General features: G+C 45.1%; 1 protein-coding gene across 1 annotated transcript in view; it reads left to right on the plus strand.

Annotated features, from left to right (window-relative positions):
• LOC132655333 (ankyrin repeat and fibronectin type-III domain-containing protein 1-like) overlaps positions 1-6,303 on the plus strand; it is a 36,123-nt gene extending 29,820 nt beyond the window's left edge. Inside the window, 3 exon segments of the mRNA XM_060388324.1 lie at positions 1,767-1,933; positions 4,487-4,637; positions 6,112-6,303. Coding sequence (XP_060244307.1) covers positions 1,767-1,933; positions 4,487-4,637; positions 6,112-6,303 — 510 coding nt within the window.
• The last annotated feature ends 12,151 nt before the right edge of the window (positions 6,304-18,454 follow it).

Consider the following 18,454-nt stretch of genomic DNA (forward strand, 5'->3'; position numbering starts at 1 on the left):
GCCTCCTGGGAGGAGGCATCGCAGCCTGTTTACCTAAGGCCTGGGTGCTCCTTTTTGGGTAGAGCACCCTGCGGGTGATGGACAGGACAGAGGGTATGATGGGGAGCACACTGAAGACAGTGAGCCCGGCCGAGGAGGAGTCGTTGCTTCAGGGAGAATCTGTCCAGGACGCTTCAATCCTTCCTCTTCCATAAAGATTTATGTACAGGTTCAGGTGTCTGTTTCCATTTTAATTCTTGTCCTCTTCACATTTAGTGGTAAAAGTTGGTTCCCTTGATTTTACTCTTCTAAAAATTTAATTCGTCTTTCTTAACATTGTTTTTAATTGAAAAGCCATAATTATAACCATTAACTGAGTACAGAGTAATGCTTTCACATGTGCATGCAATGTGAAATAATTAAATCGGGCTGATTAGCATATCTATCATCTCATTCACTTACTATTTTTTTGTGGTGGTGCATTTTGAATATCCTCTTACCTACTCCATGTTTTCTGAAAGCCAGGTTAAATGCAGCTTACAGAAACCTTCCCCTCTAATCAGTTAACCCACTCATCACTTTTCACTTTTTTTTTCCCCAAACCCTGCTGTCCAAAGGTAGTAGATGAGTCTACCCACACAAGGAGTGGGCAGCGGAGAATATTAGTTGTCTGTCATCTGAGTTTCTGCAGCTGCGCAGAGAGGTAAAAGTCAGAACCCACAAAAGCCACTGAGAACTGATCACAGCAACCAAAATCCCATTCAGCCATATCACTGCCCTTAATTTGGCATACCCTAGCATATTAACAGCTCCATTCACCTTGTGGGACATTTTCACATGACAGCATAATACAAATTCAACATAAAATCATGTCGTGTTTTGACCTTGTAAAAAAAAAAGAAGAAGAAGAGAAGTTTTTGAAGCTTATTAATAAGGAGACTCAATCAAAGTCATGGTCAATGCAAAGTCATTGACCATTGAGAATCCAGACATGATAAAACAGTGAATGGGTGAAGAACATAAAATGAACCAGCTCTTCATAAGGACATTACTTGTATATCAACATTTTAAAGGTCTCAGGAAAATGATGGGAAGACTTTGAATACCTTTGTTAAACTTGTTTTCTAAGTCAAATATGAAAAGTCTCATGAGCTACCATACAATGGGGTCTAAAATGCTAATCCAAATGAACCGTCTTAGCATTATTGTGTAATTACAAATGCAACATAACTATTAATGGTTTTTAAAAATTAAATGAACCACTTAGTGCTGGTTTTTTTAATTTTTGAAATAAAGAGTGATACTTTTTTTCACTGCTTACTACTTGTATTCTATTTTAAATCATTTCTTTAAAGTGAACTTTTCTACCTTAATTATCCTAATGTTAAAAATAATGTATTTTGTCAGCATTTATACAAATGTTTATTTTTCCACAGCTAAACTATAAGCCCCCTCCTTAAGGACAGATACTGTGAACTCTATCCTTCTTTATTATCTGCCTCCCCCAGCAGCGCCCTATTCCCTATCATAACCCACAAACTTACCCTTGGCACAGAAATCTGAGAAAAGCAAACATTTAAAATATATATTAAAGACTGATTCCCTGACTTGGAGAAGTCATTTTCCTGCACCTGAGACAGGCAGTAACCTCAACAACTTTCCTCTACTCGCGGTGGTGCTGGAGGGTTCTTACGTCGGTCACTCACAGCGGGCCCACCTTGAGAACAGGTTTTGAGAGCCCTGCAGGATGACTGTATGCTTTCCAGTTTCCTCACTCTGCCTTGCAGGACCTCCTCTCCTACCACAAGAGGAGTCATCAGCGCCTCTCTCCTGGGCTGGATCTAGGATACCTAAAGCTATGCAGTTCTGTGGATCAGATCAAAGTGCTTGTAACCCAAAAGTTATCCAACATTCTCAGCCACGTGAAGATCCGCGAGAACAGCAACATCTCCAAGTAAGTGGTCCAGAGTTGGGACTTTGGTCTCGTGTGCTCACAGTCAAGTGCTCTCTATCTACCAGTGTAGTGTCCCTGGAGAGATGCTCCGCAGCAAGATGGAGTCCTGGCACCTAAGATACGGTCAACTGGGAGGAGCAAAGGCACTAAAAGGAGGTGTTGCACCTTTACTGTCCCTTCTTGTCCCACTCAGGGTGCAACCAGGGATGCTCCACCCATTTACAAACAAAGACTTGTCTTCGCATACTGCTGTTCCCAGTATCTTTCCTCTGCATTGAGAACAGCTATGCCCTTCTTGACCTTTGTTTCTAATATCGCCGAGAAGGATGGTATCTGGTGATGCTAATGCTTCTACCTGATCTAAAGGAGCCCCACCCATTTCATTCTACCCACTCCTAACTCTCTCACTCTCTCTGCCTTTAGGGCTTTATATGCTTCCTCCATGTCTGACAGTTCTCTAGGGAAGAACAGAAGTATCAAGGCCCAAACACTCAGAAATTTCCTCTATGGTTTGGCATTTGGTGAATTACTTTGTTAGTTTTGGGACAGTTGCCTCGTCTTGGTAATCTGGCTCAACTTTCTAACTGACCCTAATAACAGGGCTCTCATTCATCTACTGTAATGAACTGAACTGTGTTCAGCATGAAAATAAAGAAAAAGGAGGAGCACAGAATCAAAGGAAAAGGTCTCCAGATTGCCGTAGGCATCAAAGAATGCAAACTTGACTTTCAAGTTCTTTACAAGTATTGACTTGCTTAACAAAAACAAAATTTGGCTCTTTGAAATTTGGTGTCTACTGTGGCTAGACTTTAGTAACTACAGCACCTCACAGGGTTGCATGAGTACTGCCAGGGACAACGAAGAAGACAGTTGAGGCGGGAGAGATGTGGGAGTCCTTGAGTACTCCCTGACCACCCACTCCCCTCCTTCACTCAATTGCACCAGGGCCTTAAGTCTGCCCTCTGGTGGTCATTTCCACCATCAACATTTTGTAGTTTCAGAGTCTTTTCCAGAAGACTGCAAGGCTTGTTCGTGAGTTGACTCGATAATGGTCATTTTTACCCGTGTCTGGATTTGCGTCGTAGAGTCTTAGTCACCACCCTTTAGTAATTATATCGACAGATTCTCCCTTTCCGAGGTCCCAAGATTCACTAGTACAAAGACTGTGCCCAGCCTTCCTTCCGCAGGGTCCATCCATCCCGCCATCTTCAGAGCCCACACTGACTAGTTAGCTAGAGTGAGGCTTTCACTGGTGATTTTCTAATTTGGTTCAAGATCTCGTTTTAGCATATATTAGGCTAATCTTAAGCCTCTCGTCTAGTTGAGTATCAGTGATGAGAAAAGGAAAACCATTCCCAAGTAGGCTCTCAAGGATTTCCATTATTTGTGAAGCTAAAAGTATGCCCAAATTGCAATAAGAATTAAGTTTGATTTTTTCTCTCTCTCTCATTCGCTTTCTTATTGGAACAAATGATAGATTTTTCCATAGTCTTGTCCAGTATGAGACTTGAAATGAAACAGATCTCTTAAAAACAGAAACTTTTCTAAGAGGGCAGTGAGAGAGTGGTGGGGGGTGGTTGATTGACTTGCTTGTTTCTCTTGCTGTTTTTTTTTTTTTTTTAATGAACCTCCTCCAGCATAGTCAATTTGATTTTCTGACCCAGAGACTGGAGCCCAGGCTGTGATGGACCTTTGGTGAGAACCTTCCACCATGAAGAGGACGGCTTTCCTTTCTCACTAGCCTGCTCTTGAGAGCCCATTACTGCTCCCTGTGGAGCTACAGGGAGAAACTGGGCCAACTGAGTGTGTTTAGAAAATTTGCAAATTACCTGTGGAAACAATGTTGCCCAAGAGGCATTTACCTTGATCTTTTCATGCCCCTTTTGAAGAGTGGCTTTTGGGGGACCAGCCAGATGTTCTTTCCTCCCACCTCTATTCTTTCCCCTTCCCTTCTGCTTGACATTTGGAAAAGTTCATTAGGAAGAACTATAGAGCATGCAGAATGAAGACACAGATGACTGGATTTGGGAGAAGGAAGGAAGCAGTGATGTGTGTCCCTGGTTCCTTTTTTTGGAAAGGGAAGGAAACCAAAATAGTTCCCATGATTACAACAGGCCAGGGCTGAAATGTGGTTTGTTGCCTGAGTTGGATCGGAGTCCTGTGGTTAGTCAACTGTAGAATTAACCAGTAGATGCCCCTGTGGTAAAACGTGGGCTCTTAGAACTAGCAGAGAGCTGCAGAGGTAGGAAAATAAGGACAGTCAGGAAGTGACTATGAACACCTGACAGCTTTCAGTCTCAAAGCTGATCCACACAAGCCTGTAGGCCTATTGTTCAGAGGGACAGGTGCTTCAATAGGTGAGCTAAGCTGAACTCAGAAACAGCCCATTTGAACTCCATCTAGACAGCAAAAGGTTCAAGTTCCATAAATAGTGATTTTTTTTTAACCACCGAGAAGTGACTGTTTAGGTTCTGGACATATACACCAAGAAAGTTCTGAGCTGGATTCTGGACTTTTCTTATATTTCTAATTTTAACTTGACTCAACATACAGAGAGGAGTGGGAATGGATCCAAAAGATTTCTGGCTCCAAATCTATGGAAAGTGTGGATCATAATGCTGACTGCCCCATGCAATTGTTCTTCTATGAGCTCCAGATGGCAGTTAAGGCTCTCCTGAAGCACATCAATATACCTCCACACCAGGTACTGGGCTTTACCATTTTATCTACTTTTTATGGTTCATGGAAACTGAGTCGTATCATAAAACTTACTCAAAAGGCATATATATCTACGTATGTTTATTGTCCTTTATTTAAGTACCACTCTGCCTGTACACACATGTTTTGGATTTAACAGCTCGACCCAGGCCATGCTCAGGCACTTTTCACCTTGTTCCTTCATATCAACCTCTTCCAAAGTCTCCAGACCCCCACTGTAGGGTACTCTGACCAAGCAAGGGAAGACCCTCTAGACTACCCTGAAAGATGCCAAGATTGTTTCAGGACAGCATGAGATATGAGAATGTGTACATACATGCATGCATAACCAAACAGCAGTATAGTTAGATACACCAATTATTTAAGAGCAAAAGAATAATCATGGGGTTTAAAACAATGGTCAACTGATTTCATGTCTGTTATTAATAAAATCATTATTTAAATGAAAATATGCAGACCCGTCCTCTATAAGTCAGAACATCAAGGGAAACTGTGGGCATGGAAAGAGTAAAACTGTTTTAGGCTCTGTCTAGTGGTTTAATACAACCTAACAACACACTGAATTCAGGGATGGGGTTGTCTACCATTTGGTTTGGTTTGGTTTGCCTTTGCTCACCATTCCTGTCCCTTCCATCACAACATGAACACAGAGCATGAGAGAGTCACAGCACTGTTCTCTTTTCATAAGAGGAAGAGTTACAGCCGGCCACACAAAGGCAGGGGTGTAAGCCAGCAACTCCAAAAGTGTCCGTCTATTAGGCTGCTGCTGATTTTAAGTCCATACTTCACAGACAGTGAAACCCTGCCAACACTCATGCAGACTAAATTGCAAGAGATGCTGAAGACGCTATGGGAGCCACGGGATTATTCCGGGGGTAGCACTCGGCTCACAAGGAGAAAAAAAATAAGAACACAGCAGCTCTCCTTGTGACAGTAGGTACTATTAAAGGGTTTCTTGGACTTAGCACGTTTGACACAGCTCATATTTCATTGGTGACTCGGGCTACATATACATGTTGGGAGAAGGCTGCCTAACTGCAAAACAGTGCATAGAACTTTTTTTTTCTTATACTTGTAAATTTTTCTCAGTCCTTGGCCAGAAACTACATTTTTCCCCCTTAACCAACTTGAATTGAAACGAGTGGATTTTTAATTCAATCAATTTTTGTTGCTTCATGTAATTATATTCATCATTTTGAAAAGCCCACAGAATGCAATCATTTTTTGCTTTTATAAGAAGCATAAATGTTGTTTTCAGAGTTTATGTGGAACATTACTGCCTTAAATCTTGATTTTATATAGCATTATTAAATGGGCTGAACCATAATATTTATGTTGTATAAAAATTCCAAGATTGAAGTTGTGTAATTTTGTTAGATGTTTTATGCCGGTTTGGTGTTGTTTATGTAAGTGCCATGTTGTAACTCTCCTATTTTTCCTCTGCGCATGTCCCTCTGCAGGCAAGGAACTTCCGCCTCTACACACAGGAGGTGTTGGAAATGGGTCACAATGTGTCCTTTCTTCTCCTGCTCCCTGCCTCAGACGACGTCTGTACAGCCCCAGGACAGAATAATCCTTACAGCCCGCACTCAGGGTTTCTTAACCTCCCTCTTCAGATGTTTGAACTTGGTATAGTAGCTTGTTTCACCTAGAAATATTAACCCAGCCTCCTTATAATAAAATCCCAAAGTGATATCTGTCCCCCCTTGTCCCAGTGGAGGGTCAGGAAATCACATGATGGCTTTGGCAACAACCCTTCCTGGAACTGTGTACAAGTGTGAGCAAAATCAAGGCTCCGGGACTAGCCTGAGCAGCTAAGGCCCTGTGGAGAGCAAGGAATTCTAAACTGAAAATTCAGTTATCAGGCTTACTTACTGCCTCCCTCCTGACTTCTTAGACTATAAATACAAGAATGCTGTGTTCATGAAAAGCCCTTTTCTCTCTCTCTCTCTCTCTCTCTTTCACTCTCTCTCTCTCCCCCCCCTCCACCCTCTCACAGCCAGCTGGAAAAAGGAACAATGAAATTAATATGGAGAGTTTATATCACTTTGGAGCAAACAAAGTGATAAGTAGTTTTGATGTATTAGATAAGCAGATTGATATTAAATAGCCTAGACAATATGAGAAATGGGCAAGATCTCCCAGGATGCAGTGCTGTGGTCTTAATGTGAAGGATCTGGATGGTGGAGGATCTTGTCCTGGCACATAAAAACCTGCTTCCAACGAAATGACTAAAAAAAAAAAAAAAAAAAAAAAACACCTAAAAACCGGCTTCCAACAAAATGACACCAGGGCACATAAAAAACCGCTTCCAACGAAATGACTCCAGAGCACATAAAAACCCGCTTCCAACGAAATGACTCCAGAGCACATAAAAACCCGCTTCCAACGAAATGACTGAGAAACACCTAAAAACCCGCTTCCAATGAAATGACTGAGAAACACCTAAAAACCTGCTTCCAACGAAAGGACTCCAGAGCACATAAAAACCCGCTTCCAACAAAATGACTCCAGGGCACATAAAAACCCGCTTCCAAGGAAATGACTCCAGGACACATAAAAACCCTAACCATAACCCTAACAACCTTAACCCTGACCCTAACCCAATCCCAACCTCAACCCCAACCCTAATCCTAACCCTCACCCTCACCACCCTCACCCTAACCCTCACCACCCTCACCCTCACCACCCTCACCCTCACCCTCACCACCCTTACCCTCACCACCCTCACCCTCACCCTCACCACCCTCACCCTAACCCTCATCCCCCTTACCCTCACCCTCACCACCCTCACCCTCACTACCCTCACCCTCACCCTGACCACCCTTACCCTCACCACCCTCACCCTCACCCATACCCCCTCACCCTTACCCCCTCACTCTCACTCCCTCACCCTCACCCCCTCATCCTTGCCCCCTCACCCCCTCACCCTCACCCCCACACCCCCTCACCCTAACTCCCTCACCCTAACCCCCTGACCCTAACCCTGACCCCCCTGACCCTAACCCTGACCCCCCAAACCCTAACCCTAAACCCCCAACCCTAAACCTAACTCTAACCCTAAAACCCTAATCCTAAAACCCTAACCCTAAAACACTAACCCTAAAACACTAACCCTAAAACCCTAACCCTAACCCTAACCCTACCCTAACCCTAACCCTAACAACCCTAACTCTAACAACCCTATCCCTAAAACCCTAACCCTAAAACACTAACCCTAAAACCCTAACCCTAACCCTAACCCTACCCTAACCCTAACAACCCTAACCCTAACAACCCTAACCCTAAACCCTAAACCCAAACCGTAAACCCTAAACCTTAAACCCTAACCCCAACCCTAATCCTAACCCTAACCCCTAACCTCTAACCCTAACCATATCCCCTAACCCTAACCCTATCCCCAAACCGTAATCCTATCCACTAACCCTAACCCCTAACCCTATCCCTAACCTTAACCCTAACCCTAACCCCAACCCCAACCCCAATCCCCACCCTCACCCTCACCCTCACCCTAACCCTAATCCCCTAACCCTAACCCTAACCCTCTTCTGGTGCCCCCTAACCCTAACCCTAAATCTAACCCTACCGTAACCCTAAGGTTAACCCTAACCCCAACACTTAACTAACCTTAATGCTAACTCTTAACCTCAAACCCTAACCGTAACCTTAACCCTAACCCTAACCCTACCCTAACCCTAACCCCTAATCTCTAACCCTAACCTTAACCTAAACCTAACACTATCCTTACCCTATCCCTAACCCTCACCTAACACTAACCCTTACCTGATCTCCTAACCCTAACCTAATCATCCTAAAAGTAATCCTACCCTAACCCTGACTCTGACCCTAACCTAACCCTAAGCCTAATCTACCCAAACCCTAACCCTAACCTAACACTAACCCCTAACCCTAACCCTAATTCCTAACCCTAACTATGACCCTAACCACTAAACCTAACCCTAACCATAACCACTAACCCCTAACCCTAACCCCAAAACCTAACCCAAACCCTAACCCTAACGTTACCCTACCTTAACCCTTTCCCTAATCCTAACCCTAACCCTAATCCTAACCCTAACCCCTAACCTCTAACCCTAACCCTATCCCCTAATCCTAACCCAAACCCTAACCCTAACAATAACCTAACCCTAACTCTAAACCCTAAACCCTAACCCTAACCCTAACCTAACCCTAAACCCTAACCCTAACCCCTAACCTAACCCTACCCTAACCCTAAAGCTAACTCTAACACTAACCCTAACCCTAACCTAGACCTAACCTTAACCCTAATCCTAATCCTAATCCCTAACCCTAACTTTAACCCCTAATGCTAACCTGAACCTTACCCTACTCCTAACCCTAACCCTACCCTAATGCTAACCCTAACCCTACCCAACACTAAACTTAACCCTAATCTTAAACCTAAAACTAACTTAACTCTAACTCTAACCCTACCCTAAATCTAACCTTAACCCCCTAATCTTAACACTAACCCTAACCCCTAACCCTAACCTTAACCCATAACCCTAACACTAAACGTAACCCCTAACGTTAACCCGTAATCCTAAGCCTAACCCTAACCCTACTTTAACCATAACCTAACCCTCTCACCCTAACTTTAACCCCTAACCACTAACTCCTAACCCTAACCCTAACCCAAACTCCTACCCTAAATATAACTATAACGCTAACACCTAATCCCCTAATCCTAACCATATATATATATATATATATATATATATATATATATATATATATATATTAAGATGAAGCAATTCTTTGCCTATTATAATATAAATCACATTAGATTTATACTATAATATGCAAAGAAATGTTTCATCTTACTATATACATAAATAGGTTCATTATCAGTCTTAATTTGTGAAAGTATTCCCCAAATTTCTATTATTTCCAATAAATAATAGACAATAATAAACAATCAGCCTTTTCAGCACTTGAAGCAGTTGCCCACTGAAACCCTGGGTATACATCTAGAATATGGTGTACATACCTTTGTTTTCCAAATTCTGCAAAATGAAACACATCCATCTGCCATATCAAATGTCCATCCTATGGGCTTAAAGTTGCTCAGAGTGTTTTGGATGTGGAAGCACATTATGTGGACATGCTGTTGGAGATTGAGGCTATCCCAGTAGCATGACAATGCCAAGGACCCTTGTCCTGCATTCAAATTCAGGGAGACCCCAGGATGGATGGACCGTACATGTCAGTCACACAGACTTCTGTGTGTCTCACACTGCGATAGTTGTTGACACAGTGTAGGGAGAAAGAACACAAGAGATGAAGTCTTCCCAATGTGATACTAGGATGGAAAGATAAGGCTTCCCAGAACTCTCCTCAAAGGCTGTGCAAGGCTGATTAACTGTGCAGGTGCAGAGGCTTGGAGAAATGGAGGCTGGCTTAAGATCTGCCCAGCTGAGTGCATACCTGAGGTAGAGGCTTAGGCTGCCATGAGGCAGGGACACAGCAGGTTGCTCCTCCAACAGAGACTCTCTAAGACTCTTAGACTCTTCAGGACACCTATCACACCATCACAGCGTGGCGTGTGGTGGTGAGTGTGGGATCTAATGTGAATTGTAGCCTTGAAGGAGCAAACATAGATGTGCAAGAGGTGAGTAACTAGAGGGCAGAGCTGGTGTCAAGAGAAGGCACTTTGGAGTCACTCCAAGGTTGTGAGTTTTCCAGGCTTTGTTGTGAGTTGGGTCTGAGGACTCAAGCAATGGAACCTGTGATGGCTTTGGCATGTGTGTGGTTGTGAGGCTCTTACAAAAGGATGGCAGGAGGCTGCCCTCTAAAGAATTCCCGTCGGGTTGCTAGTAGGCCTCAATTCTCAACCTGGAAACCCATCTTGGGGCAGGTGGGACAGGCAGACTGGAAACTGTATCACTAGGGAGAGAAGTCTCACCTTGTGGAAAAGATCATGTTCCCTGCTAAGAAACAGAGAGTAAAGGACAATCACTACCCAGAGGGCAATCTGTGATGTTTATGCAGGCTGGGGGAGAGGGCAAGGGATTAGTGTGCCACACAGAGCTTTAGGGCACCTCTACACCTCAGCTCTTCCCCTCTGAGGAAGACCCAGTGGAAAGCCAGCCGCTCCTGCCTGGGATTTTACGTGGACAGATCTGCAGTGGGTGGGTCCTATGTAGAAGGGTCCCATGACCACACTGGCGCCTGGACATCTGGCCTGGCTTCCCCGAGAGGCTTTCCACATCTCATCCAAGCTGACCCCCAACCTGTGGCCCACAAGCCACAGATCTGGGGCTTATCCTCTTCAGGACTTCAAAGGAAAAAGACAGGTAGGAGACTCTTACTGACTTTGAAGCACACAGAACTTTCTGTCCTGGCCTTGCAGCACCAAAGTGCCATACTGGTTTCTAAGCAATCTCTGCTGCCTTTGCCGATGCCCCACTTGCTCCTCTCCCTTTATAGAGACATGACTCTTATCTCTAGCTCCTTTGTGGACTCGTGACGCTTGACCTGCCGGGAAGATCCTGAAATAACCAGCTAGGAGGAGCCTTTGTTCTAAAGCCCAGAGACACATTGGTGTTCTTCCTTAAGAGACCATCCAGTGTGACCATCAGTCCTCTGAACAGGAGTCCATGGCACTTGGCCTGTACTTGGGAAGTAAGGTACTGAACAGAAAAGGGAAACAGTGAGGGACTTGGAAGGGGTGGGAAGCAGGCAGTGTGATCAGGGGAATATATTCAAAGTTCTTCTTATACATGTATGAAAATGTCACAGTGAGATCACTCATGTTGTGTAGTTAATATAGTGTGACAGAGAAATAAAATCAAGATGAAAATGAGATGAAGAAAATAACAGTAAGCACAATCATACCTGAAGCCAATAAATGAATAAATACAGGCCAACGCCACAAAACCAACAGTGTCAGAAGGAAACTCACTCTGCTGAGGGTCAACAGTTCTGGTTGTCCTAGGGGAGCTGGCCAAAGTAGTGATTCACCAACTCTCCAACCATCCAAGCCGTTGGAGTAACCAACGGCTACCACACTTTATGGGACCAAACCTAGCCCCTATATGTGGCCAGGTACCACCCTTCCTCTCAATGATTCTTTGTGATGTCAGAGCAAGGAACCACCTAGCCACGCCTGGACACCAACCACACTGATTCCCTCAGTTTCTGCCCTCAAGGACAGGGAAGGCATGGGAGCAGGAGTAGGGAAGCAGTAGGGTAGCTGAAGCAGTAGGGACCTGAGCCAGCTAGTTCTGCCCAGTTTTCCCCTGCTGCCAGTGACCCTCTTTCTCCTGTAAGACCCCACTTCCCCACACAGTGCCACCTGCTCAGGCCTACTGTTCAAACACATGACTCTTTGTGGTATATTTGCCATCTAACGCAACAGGCTCAAGTTGTCCTTCAGTGGGCTGTGGACACTGATATTCATCCATTAGGGGACAGGTAGCATGCTTCCCTTTTCACTTGCTACCTAACACTCTACTGGCTTTCTGCATACAAAGCTCAGCACATACACACTCAAGGACATCAATTCCTTTCTCATTAGACTCAGGTGAACCAGAAATGGATAGTGGCCTCGGGCTGATGTTAGGGTGGTGGCTAATCATTGTTGTCTAAATGAGTACACTAGGAATTAACTGAGAGAGTGGCTCTCAGGAGTCTATGGGGGTGACTCTACCTGAGACTCCTAGCAGTGAGGGATATAAAACCTGATGTGCCTACCTCCTACAGCCAGGTAGGACTTCCAGGAAAGGGAGTCAATGGAGGGAAGTCACCCACCCACAAAATCTTCACCCCAAAATGTGCCCTGCCTACAGGAAGTGCAGGAATAAACATGGAGCAGAGATGGCGGGAATAGGCAACCAATGACCGACCCAACTTGAGACCGACCCTATGAGAGAGAGGCAACCCCTGACACTATTAATAATGCTCTGCTCTGCTTGTAAAATACCCAGATCCCGAGTCCCCAAAAGACCAACAGGCTTTGAATCTGATGTAAAACACACGAGGGTCCTTTATTACAAACTCGAGCTGGGTGGCTGCCCTTACAAGAACAAAGAGGCAAGCGACCCCCAACTCTGGGGGAACAGGGTTTTTAAGGGGTCAAAACGCAAGCAGGGAAGTGTAGGTCTTGGCATTACAGGATTGGGTGAAAGGGTCTCTAGGGGAGCTGACCTTTAAAATGATTGGTTTGCTTCTAGGCGCCAAAACTGCAAAAGGTTAGGTCTGGCTACCTGGGGGACACCTGGCCACCCCCTCATACGTGCAGGTTAGGCTGTAGCAAGGGGGAGGGGGAATTAACACATTCCATGGGCTTTCCTAGGGCCTACGTGACCCTAGTCACACTCTAATGTTAATCTGGGTAGGGGGCTGCTGCTGGACCTCTGCTCTGAAAGGACTGTGATTTCACCCCAGTCGCAGGAATTAACTCTAAGTTTTAGAACCTTTCACTTGCAGATGGGAGCCTAGCATAACTGTCTTCTGAGAGGCTTCATCCAGCAGTGAATGGAAACAAATGCAGAGACCCACAGCCAAACAATAGATGGAACTTGGGGAACCTTGTGGAAGAGTAGGAGGAAGGAATGAGGGAGCTGGAGGGGTCAAGGATACCACAAGAAGCCTTACAGAGTCAACTAACCTGGGTCCATGGGGCTCACAGAGGCTGAATCACCAACCAAAAGGGCAGGCATGGGCTGAACCTTGGCCCCCTACACACATATAGTAGAGGTGACTGTCCTTCATGTTGGTGCCTTAACAATTGAAGCAAGGGCTGTCTCTGACTCTGCTGCCTGCCTTTGGATCCCTTTCCTCTAGCTGGTCTGCCTTGTCTGGTGTCAGTGGGAGAGGATGCACGCAGTCTTTCGTCAACTTGATGTGCCAGGGTGGGCTGGTACCCACGGGGGACCTCCCTTTCTCTGAGGAGAATGGGAGTGGGGAATGGTGTGAGAGCGTGTGAGGGAGGAAATAGGAGGAGAGTTCATGTTTATTAAACTTACCATATGATGGTCCAAAAGCTTCTAAAAGTCAAAGCATAATCTGCCACGAGCGCAGAAGTCCAGTCTCTCTCCAACAGCAAGAGCTTCTGCTCTGTAAGACAGGAGGAGTGGAGAATGGTGTGAGCGTGTGAGGGAGGGAATAGAAGGAGAGTTTATGTTTATTAAATAAACATAATAAAATATTGTAGGTTAGAAAACAGAAGGAACTTACTATATGGTGGTCAAAACAGCTTCTAAAAGTCCGAGTATACTCTGTCACAAGCGCAGAAATCCAGTTGCTCTCCAACTAACAAGAGCTTCTGCTCTGTAAGACAGGAGGCCAGGCTCAGCCAGAGCCTTAAGTGGATAGGTGTCACAATGGCACCTTGTGATGTCAGAGCAAGGAATGAACCAATGATCACTAGGCATATCCCCCTGGGTTCCCTCACATTCTGTCCTCAGAGACAGGAAAGCTGGTCTTGGCATTGGGGCACTAGGGGCCTGAGGAAGCTGGTTACGCTCAAATGTCTGTCCCCAGTCTGACCACGGACCCCACCTCTTCCTGATAGGCCCACTGTCCAAGGTCCACAGTTTCTCCCACGTGGTGCCACCTGGTTGGAACAATGTTCAAACACTTGATTCTTTGTGGAACTTTTGACACCCAGACCTTAAGGAGGACACAAACACACACATTCCATCTGGACATGATACAACTAGATGTGCCCTGACTGAGAGTCCTTCAAGGGTCAGCTGATGGACCTTAGCCAGGAGGTCATAATGAAAGTCAGAAAAATCTCATAAAGGTGAACACGTGGCAGTTAGAAAAGCTAGAAAAGTGGAGGCAGGAGGTTCAGTTCAAGTCCTCTTTGGCCACACAGGGATGCTGAGGCCAGCCTGTGCTACAGGAGACCCTCCCTCACCAAAAAAAAGGCAATAGCAAAGAGAAGATGAGAAAGGACTGCTTTTGTTTTCTGCATGACCTGGGTTCCCAATGCTTCATAAGTTAATGGTTGCTGTTAGACATGGGGCATAGTCACAAGTGCATGTGACAACAACCCTTGAGGATGGAGAGCTGATCAGCCATTTCCATGCTCCTGAAGCTAGGCTGCTGTCACTTCCCACAAAAAGTCATCAGTTTTACACATTAAATGGACCTCACAGCACCCACCCAAGCTACAGCACATACACCAGAGAAACTGGGTGGAAGTTTACAAGAGGTCAAGGAGGATGTTCACAGCACATGTCTACACATCACTCACTCAAGCACTGGCTAGCAAGTCTAGTTAACTAAACCATCACACAACGAAAGGGAGACACAGGTACACCGATCAGCAATGGGCACCAAAGCGTAACTTGCCAGTTCTGTAATCAGATGTTAGATTTTTGGAAGTCACAGATGATAGTCCCTCCTCATCACCAACACCTTGGCAAAACAGAAAGGAACCTGAAGGGCTTTGTTGCTGGACCATGAAGGTTCTGGTACCCACTGCCTTTCCCCAAACGTTCAAAGATTAAGGAAAAGAGTAAGGAAGAGTGCTGCCATCAGGCTGTAAATTGAATAAAGAAATACTTTTTAAATATATGATTAACTGAAACCCAGGCAGCTGGTGCACATGAGAGGGATTTTCCTTGGTTGAATTATTTGAAGTGGAGACTCATCCTAAGTCTGGATATTTTGAAGCAGAAGACCCACCCTAAATGAGTCAAACCTTCCAAAGGTAGTCCAAAAAAGACACAGAAGAAGGAAACTTTTGCTTTTCTTGTCTGCTTGTTGGAACTCTCACTGGCAAGTTCAAGTGTTTCATGCCCTCCATTAGCTGGTGTCAGAAGCTGCTTCTGGATTCCAATGTGCACTGAAACTTGGCAGTTCCCTGGGACCCTCCCTGGGACTCCAGCACCAGATTGGGGCTGCTGAGACACCCATTGTCTTAGTTTCTTTTTCTATTGTTGTGAAGATACACTATGACCACAGCTGTTTGTAAATGAGGGCTTGCTCACAATTTGAAGTGCTAGTCCAGGACCATCACAGTAGGAAGCCTGGCAGGAGACAGGCAGGTAGGCATGGCAGGCATGGCACTGGAGCAGTGGCTAGGCCTCTACACCTCCATCTGCAGTCAGAGAGAGGGAGACAGAGACAGAGAGAGGGACAGAGGTAGAGACAGAGAGAGAGAGACAAAGACACACAGAAAGAGAGTGACAGAGAGAGAGACTGGGCCTTGCACTTTTGAAACCTCAAGGCCCATCCCCAGTGACACACATTTTTCAACAAGGCTACTACACTTCCTAATCCTTCCTAAAGAGTAACTAGGAGCCAAATAATCAAACTCAAATATATGCCTCTTCAATGGGCACCTGCACTCTCATGCATAAAATCATTCTCAGTGTCCCAGAAGACAGTGAGTTAATATATTGAAAATGAGCAGGAAAAAATATTGTTGGGCTATGATGGCGTGCTTTTATTTCCAGCATGTGGGAGGCAGAGGCTGGTGGATATGTGAGTTTGAAGCCAGCCTGGTCTACAGAGTGACATTCAGGACATCCAGGGCCCTGCAGTGCTGGAGCCAGCCAGCAGAGTCGAACGGTTCTTGAGTCGGGAGTGAAGATTAAAATTAATAAAATAACACACAGCACACAGGAGGCTTTTTTAAGAAGGTCCAGACTCGACAGCCGCAGCAAAAAGCCTCTAGCCTCTAGCATCAACTCTCCTTGCTGCAGCACTAGTGGCCCTAGCAGCCACTGTCAGCCCCTTAGCAGTAACTGTCAGCCTGTCTTTTTATTGTAGAGTTTCTAAGCCAGAGTAGACATCTCAGAACAATGGTTTAATTTCCACAAGAAGCCTCACAAGCTATTCCACCTACTGTCACAAAAAAAGAAGATGGACTTGCAAATTCTTCCCTGCCATTAGAGAGGGTCTGGTAAAAGCAGTCTCTCTGCTGAGATTTAAATACCAAAGCAGCTGCCAGAGGCACTGCTCCGACACTGCAGAGAAACCCTGTCTTAAAAAACAAAAACAAAACAAAGCCAAATGCCACCTGAATTGTCCACACAGCAAATCATCCTTCTCAGCTGTGGGTGATGGAGCCATAGCCAGTTATTCTGTTTTCTTCCTGACCTTTAAAAACACCTGTTTTGGTAAGATATACAAGAAATAGAAGTTGATTATTTGTGCTGCTGGAGGTTGCCAAGTCAAGATTCAGACACCAGCAGATTCTGGGTGGCATGAAGGCTGCTTTCTCCATCAAGTATGTCTCTATGTTTGTGTTTTCTCACATGGCTAAGAGAGGAATTGAATTCAGTTTTTCAAGATCTTTAAAAAAAACCCTGCACAATATAACTCTTTAAAAGCTAGCCTCACTTGAATGTAATGTTTCCCTCTCTAAGGTCCACATCTCCAATTCCTGTGACTTAATGCTAACTCCAAGCAAAAGGAGCCTTTCTAGTCACTTCAGGAGTGGCTCCTTAACATTGGGAACCCCAGCCATAAAACAGCTGAGGGAGTTCTTGGCCATGGAGGATCTTCTAGAATCTGGATTCCCCAGCTCAACATGATAGCTAAATCTATATTCCTGTACAAGGCCCTGAAGGAACCAGAGGGTTGAGAGAATCCTGGAAACTGACACCTCCATGGACATCCTAGAACAAGCACATCTGTGCAACTTAGCTCTGGCAATTTCTGACACTGCTAAACCCTTTGTCTGCTTGTGCTTGAGTGATAGGGACTAGCACTGGTAGTCAGCTAGTGGTAGTCAACAATGTGTAAGTTGTCAGCTCCAAAGGAAACTCTCTTTCCCTAAATTCCACAAGGGATTATGTGGAATGGCTCTCTGCAGTGCCTATTAGCACAGCAAAGTGCACATCCATCTTCAGGGTCCTTCAGCATCACAAGTACTGAAAGAATCAGACTAACTTTGTAACCTATATTTCTTTTAATTGCCTTATAACTTATATTTGCAAGTTTTAGGCCCATGTTAATTAAAGCCTCTTAGTGCTTCTCTAGAGAACCGAGGAATGTAAAAGTTCCTGACATTAGCCATCTGTGAGGGCAGAGATAAGGAAGAGAACAAGCAGAGATCTCTACTAAATGGAGAAAAAATCACCGGCTGGAGCCGGTGAGATGGGCTTTGTTTGGAAAGTGGGCCAAATGGCCCCAATCCTTCTCCTAACCTTTGATCCAAAGCCTGTAACCCCCACTCCTCAGAACAGACATGGGATGAGTTAATCACCCCCCCACATTTAACTGTGGATGGCAGGAAATTCCAAATTGACTTGATGATCAGATATTTACGACAGGGCTGACTGGACCTAAGGGTGACCAGAACTGACCCATTATTTTAAAAGTTAAACACTTCCTCCAACCCTAAATGGCCAAGAAGGCAACCCCAGGAGATTCCCGCCTTGTGTCTTTTAAAAACCCAAGGTCTTTGTCTCTCGGTGCCACTCCTAGCTGACCAGCAGGGGTGACCCCATTGTGCAATGGACAAGCAGAGTCTCTTGCGTTTTTGCATCGATGGATGATTAGTTTCCTGAGTTCTCTTTATACCTTCTTATATTTAGGCTCTTGCTGGGCCTAACAGTACCTTTTACACATTTCAAAGTCCATGTATCCCCCTAGTCTTTCTCACCTCCTCCCTCCCCTAAACTCCTTCCAGCTCACAGGCTTCCCTCCCCTCCACCACTCATCCTCCTTATAACCCTGCAACTTTGGCTACTTTCTGTCTTTCTGTCTGCCTGTCTGCCTCTGTCTCTGTCTTCCTTTCTGTCTCTCCCCACTCCCCTTTATTTTTTTCCTCTCTGCCTCTGCTTCTATCCCTGACAGGTCCAGTCTGCTGGCCAT

The sequence above is a fragment of the Meriones unguiculatus genome, chromosome 7 (assembly GCF_030254825.1).
Source record: "Meriones unguiculatus strain TT.TT164.6M chromosome 7, Bangor_MerUng_6.1, whole genome shotgun sequence".
NCBI lineage: Eukaryota > Metazoa > Chordata > Mammalia > Rodentia > Muridae > Meriones > Meriones unguiculatus.